We start from the raw sequence: 6,000 nt of genomic DNA, 5'->3' as shown, positions 1-6,000 counted from the left end.
TAACACTTCACTACCCCCTCCTGCACCGTTTGTGTTTGGATTTTCTAGTGAACTCCCGGGAAGAGCATGAATGGCAGCTTTAGGGCGTTTGGTTCCTGAACCTTAAGAAAACTCAGATGGTTTTCAAAGGACTCTGAAAACTTTGTAGCAAGTACGTCTCCTGAACAGAATAGGGTTCTCCCCGGTTGGTTTCGCGTCTGGGACTGACTGAGGAGGAGCTGGAGAGGCTCCAGAGGACAGTAATGAAGATGATTAAAGGGCCGATGATGAAAGGTGGAAGGAGTCGGATCGCTTCGCGGGAGGAGAGAAACGGGCCGGTGACTTAATGGCAGTCTTCAAGCGCGGTCCGTGCAGGGTGAATGCAAGTGTGGGGCCAGCTGTTCCCCAGCTGTGCTGGGGGTTGGGAACGGAGACTGGCTACAGCTTCAGCAAGAGATTTCAGGCCGGTGGAATCAATGGTTCTCAAACTGGTTCAAGGGATGCAGAGCCACGAAATACTGATTTTTTTTTTTAACTGAAAATGTATATAGCTTTTGCTAAATCAGATACCAACTTACAGACCTGCCTAAGAAAAGCTTAAGGGAAGATTATGGAATTCAAACTGAAACCTGGGAAAACGTTGGCTTTCGAGACAGGAGTGGGGGCAGAGGGACACCTCGATTTGGGGAGCCCAGTTTGAGGACTGCGGAGCTCTGATGATGGAAAATGACCCCAGGCCTGCTGACAGCTGGGGCCCAGGTGGCTGTCTGAGGTGCTGAGGAAGAGAGTCACTCCCATCCAAATCCTGGGGACAGTCTTCTTCGCACTGGCCCCGATTTATGTCTACACCTGGGAGAGGAGGAAGTGGGGTCCAAGCCGTCCAAATACCTTCGAGGACTGCACGACCTGGAGGCAGGGGAAGGCGCCCCTCTGATATGGCGAGGCCAGGTTGGACCTGGCCCACGGATTTAGTTCGCCATTACCAGCTGTGATTGTTAGGAACTTATTTTTTTTTTTTAAAAAGGACACGTTGTTTTAAAATGTTTTATTACAAAGCTTCTTTTAAAAAATGCTCAGCACGTTAACTCAAACTGGAATGACAAACGTTAGATGGCAGTTTGGGGCAAAGGCTGTGCCTTGTTATTCAAAAAAAAAAAAAAAAGGGTACATCAATGCTCATTTTAACAACTGGCATAAAATCCCACTAATTGGCTAATAAAAACAGATACAAATACAGAACATTGAAAGTAATAACAATTCAAGTGCTGGGCTTTTTACAACAAGGGGGTGAAAAGGAAAGAAAGGAAAATTCACTGCAAACCGGCCTGCTGACGGTATGTGTCAAGGTTTACCATTTAAACAAAGGAGATCAGAAGAAAAATAAAATGAAATAGGACTGCCAACTGCTACCCACGGCGTGGATTCAGCTGTTACATTTATTTAGCTCTATCAAACACCTTACGAAGACGGGAGGCCACTATTTGTTACAATTCACAGAGAAGCCACTTGCCGGAAAAGATGCCGCTCAGAAAAGGGCGGCTTCTTTTCATTTCGTTTTTATTTCCAACTTTTCCAGATCTTTGAGTTTTACTTAAAAGCTCATAGCTAGCAAAATATACAACAAGAAAGTTTAAACTAAAAAGTGTAAATTAAAAAAAATTCAAGTTTAAAAAAAAAAGCAAACACAAGACTGATCCTTTTGCACTGTTAAATAAAAGCTTCAGGAGAAAGGCAAAAAAAAAAAAAAAAAGAAGAAGAAGAAGACCTAAACAAAGAGGGACGTCTTCCACAAAGTTCCGCGCTGGGGTGTGAGGACGTGCCGGCTGCAGGCTCGGGTTGCTCCTGGCAGGCAAACGTAGCCAAGTTACTGTCCTTGCCAAAAGGTTACAGGTGTGGACGCAAGACGCTCTGGGAAGTGCTGAGAAGTGCACGCGGAGAGGAGGGAGGGCAGCTGCTCAGCCTGCTAGCGTTCTCAGGTGCTCTGTCTGCTTGGCTGGGAAACCTTTTATGCTTGATTTCGGAACTTGGCTCTTGGAGTAGATGAAGGGGGGTTTGGCAGTGATTGTCTTTATGGATCAGCGTCTCTAGCGGTGACCTCAGGGTGAAGGTGGTGTCAATTCTCCATTGGGGTCGACTGGGCAAGCCCTGGAGACAGTCTGGGTTTTCAACAAGCTTCCATCTCCAGAAGAGGTCCCGGGGTCGCTGCCTTGGCCTTGCACGTTGGGAATGAGCTTCGTTTTCCACCTCAAGAAGGAACAAACGAAAAGTTGTTAATGTGCGTTTGTCACAGGCCTTAAACTTCTACTGCATACGGCATGTGTCTTGAGATCTCTGCATTTAATAGTCCACTCTGGTGATCTGGTGATGGCTAAAGCGGCAGCCCTAGGGTAGCCCCAGATCCTCGCACTACGTTACAGAGTAAGTCTACTTCGGTGAAGTTTTGCCGTGGTCGCATGTACGCGTATGTGTGCGCACAGGGACGGGGAATGCGTTCACCACCCCGGGTGCTGAGCAAGCGCAGGGTAGGCACCATGAGCTATTAGGGCTGTTAGCACTATAGTGACCTGGCAGTGACTCTTATCATTAACGCACCTACTGCCAGCGCTGTCCCTCACAATGACTGATGGGAACTGTGAAGAAACCATCTATATATGTAGGTCGCTGCTGAAAAAAACAAACGAAGCGGGAGGAGATCGGTCACAGAATGCTATTGACCGAGAACGTTTGTGATGCCGACTTCCATTCCTATTCTGTAAAACTGACCTTTCCCTATTTAACAGGGAAACACATGCTACAGCACTGTGGTTTTTAAAATTTAAGCAGGGTACAGATAAGAGCTAGGAAGGACGGTACCTTTCCAAGGACAAAGGAGCAAAGCCTAGACCAGTGGGGAAGGCACCCCGCACTTTCCTATTTACGCTGTACTTGTGCAGCACAGATTTTCAAAGGTTTGGTCCAGGCTGCTGCCCCTGATGAGGAGTGGCCCTGCGGTCCTGGGCTAGGAGCTGCAGCAGCTGATAAGTGCAGGCATCAGGATGGACTGCTCGCTGATGGGCACAGACTGTCCCTCTGCTGCGATCCGTCCCCACCCCCAGCTGTGGGCTCACTCTGAAATCAGAGCTGGAGACTGTCCCCCCACCCCCCGCCCAGCAGGGCGGACACGTGGGGCAGCACCCTGCAACTCCTGGCCTGGCAAGCCGTCCTTCCCCTCCCCTCCCCCACCCCACCCCACCTGAGGGCCCTCTCCTCCTCCCTTCTTGAGCTGAGCAGTCACAAACTTGGCTGTCCAGCATGGCCATTTACCACACGGATACTGTGTGCTTCCCTGGAAAGAGTCCCAGTATCTCCTAATAAAGCCATTTCTTTGCACAGCCTCACATCTTCCCACTGTTGTCTCAGTATTCCAGCGTCCTCTTACAAATGCTCCTGGAAAGCTGCTTTCACAGATGCTCTGTACAACTGCAAACCTAAAGGCGACCCCTCCCCACTCAGGATGCTCTTCTAATGTGCGTGTAACTGGCACTGGAATCAGTTGGCAGAGAATGTGTCTTGCTATCAAATAAGACAGACCGGATGCGATTGCTCCTTTAAAATGCAGGGCCATCAGGGCAGACCAAGCCTTACCTCCAAATGGGAGAAATGGGGGGCTTACAGAGTTGCTTTATAGATATAAAACAGGTCAAATCACAATTCTTTTCAAGAAACCACAGGCATGAGGCTCCGGAGACTGGAGACTTCCCACATCTAAGGCTTCACTGGGGGGCTGTGGCTGGGCCAGGCCAGGCGAGCCCCAGCACGGCCCAACCCACCAGTGAAGTCGGTGCAATCAAAGCCGGCAATTACTGCTCGGGCTTCAAAGGCAGCGCGGCGAGGCCCATCTTACATATGTCAAGGCTTGGGCTCCCTCCGCCAGGAGTCACCGCGTGGGCCATTTGTAGAGCGGGTTTGGAGGCGGGCGGCATAGGTCCCCTCCCTCCCCCGACCGTACCCACCATCCAGCCGAAACCCACGAAGTTCCCTTGGACCAGACTCTAATCTTGACAAAAATATCCCACCAACCAAACGGAACCAGGAACTCAAAAGGGCGGAGTCACTTACGAAGAGCCCAAGTAGTAAAGGGGTGGCTGGAGATTTCATGACTGGATCTATTTCTGGTAAGTAAACAGCACTAACTCGGAGGCATTAGGACTGTCTAGGCCTTGATGCCAAAAGATGCAAGGACAGGGTGGGGAGGGAGTCCTTCTCCACAGGCTCAAACGAAGACGCTACCAAAAGCTGAGTGCTTCATCCTTGGGGTCTGCAGCCGAGCCCCCCACCTCAGGCTGTCCCCGGTGGGAGGGGCCCAGGAAACAAGCCCCTTCCTGAGGCTGAGGTGGAGGAGAGGAAGGTCAGCTCCAGCTGTCCAGGCCAGGCTGGGGGCAGCGGAGCCGCTCTGTAGGAACAACCTGGGAATACCCCTTGCGTATCAAGTGATACCATTTCCTTGTTCAGAAATGCTGAGGAGTCCAAAACGATGGGCCGGAATAGAAAGATCCTTCTCCCCCCTTCCAAGTGTTGCTAGGAAGGAGCAGGACCTTTAAAATGTTTTCAGGCATTACACAAGATTTGAGAGAATATCAGAGATAAGTTTTGCAAAAGGTAAACAGAGGCAGATTTTAATTGCAAAAAGTGCCCCCAGAGCAGCACCCCACACACCTCATGCCAACTGCCTAGCCCTGCTGGCCGGCCTTGGGGCAAACTGTGACAGAGTGCTGTTATTTCAGGGCGTGAGATCTAGAAGCAATGACTTCTAGAGCAGGAAGCAAGCAGGACAGAGCTAGTCGGGCCTTGTTATTTCAGAGCACACTGAGGCCCACGGTCATTACATGACTGGTGCATCATGACCCCTAGAGAGTACCTGTGCCTCTGGGGGCCTGTGGGTCACAGCCTCATGACTTTGTGACTCTGAGGTGGCCTTGTCTGCAAGGAGTTGGTGAGGGAGGAGGAAGAAAAACACGGTCTGCTGAGCACGGATATGCCAGGCACGGGACACACGCTCTACACGCTCAGCGTCACATGATCACAACAGCCACCGTCCCGGAATTCTGCCCGCCTACAGAAATTGGGGGTGGTGTGAGGTTAAACAACCTAAGGTCACCCAAACTACAGGTGGCAGGACTCACTGTTGAGCCCTAAACCGATGTGCTCTCTACTGTATCTTGGGGCTAAACTGTCGTTCATTTTCGTCTCCTACCTTCCAATCATCCATCTGCCCGTCACTAGTCAATAGCACTGTGGAGGTGGGCTGCATCTAGACTACCGCCCACCCCAGGATATTATGCTCTGTGAGAAAGCAGGATGCTAAAGAGAACAAGAGGCATAAGAAGTTAACTGTGAAGTTTAAATCTCCTCAAAGATTGCAAGTGTAACCTACAGAAGCCAGCTCCAGCCCCTTGTAAGCGAACACCACCCAGTGTTTGAGAAAGAGGAGAAATGACAGTGTGTGGTTAGGGAAGCTGCCACTGGGTCATCTTTCTGCAGCTAGGTGTGTCCTTAGTCCCTGAGTTCGAGACCGGTCAGTCTGCCAGCCACAAGCTCTGAAGCAAGGAGGTGCCCAGAGCCCAGAGGAAGGGGGTCAGTGCGGTGACGGGTCTCTGGCCCTGTGCTTGGATCCAGGCTATACATTCCGAGGCAGGGTTACTGAATCCATGCGGTTTCCTCCCCTGTGGTTATTCAAAGTGAATTATCAGTGAAAGCGGACTTGGGCAACGTTGAGATGATTCTGAGGCAGGCGTGTAACTATTTAACAAACTGCTCTAGGGAAACTTCTGGTTTCTATCTGCAGCTGTCGGTTTCCCTTCCCGATGGGCCCCTTGTGTCTCCTCTGTGAGCACATACATCACAATGGGAGGCTGGGCCTCCCCGTGCAGGTCTTATTCGCTTAGATCCTTGCTACTCCTGGAAACAACACAGAAATATTCTCGAAGAACTATTGGAATAAGAGAGCCTCAAAACATCATTTTAGCTCTATAAGATGAAGTA

General features: G+C 50.4%; 1 protein-coding gene across 4 annotated transcripts in view; it reads right to left on the bottom strand.

Annotated features, from left to right (window-relative positions):
- Nucleotides 1-1,009: 1,009 nt before the first annotated feature.
- Nucleotides 1,010-6,000, bottom strand: part of LEF1 (lymphoid enhancer binding factor 1) — a 122,602-nt gene continuing 117,611 nt past the window's right edge. For all 4 annotated transcript variants that reach the window (XM_086704437.1, XM_086704435.1, XM_086704434.1 and 1 more), the window contains one exon: nt 1,010-2,223. Coding sequence is in view for 2 of the 4 variants with exons in the window: in XM_086704434.1 (XP_086560560.1) it covers nt 2,144-2,223 (80 nt within the window). In the remaining 2 variants the exon portion in view is untranslated. The remainder of the gene's footprint in view (nt 2,224-6,000) is intronic.

This window comes from Puma concolor, chromosome B1 (genome assembly GCF_028749965.1).
Source record: "Puma concolor isolate L17-30 chromosome B1, mPumCon1.1.hap2, whole genome shotgun sequence".
Lineage (NCBI taxonomy): Eukaryota > Metazoa > Chordata > Mammalia > Carnivora > Felidae > Puma > Puma concolor.
This window is presented reverse-complemented; position numbering and strand designations above follow the sequence as displayed.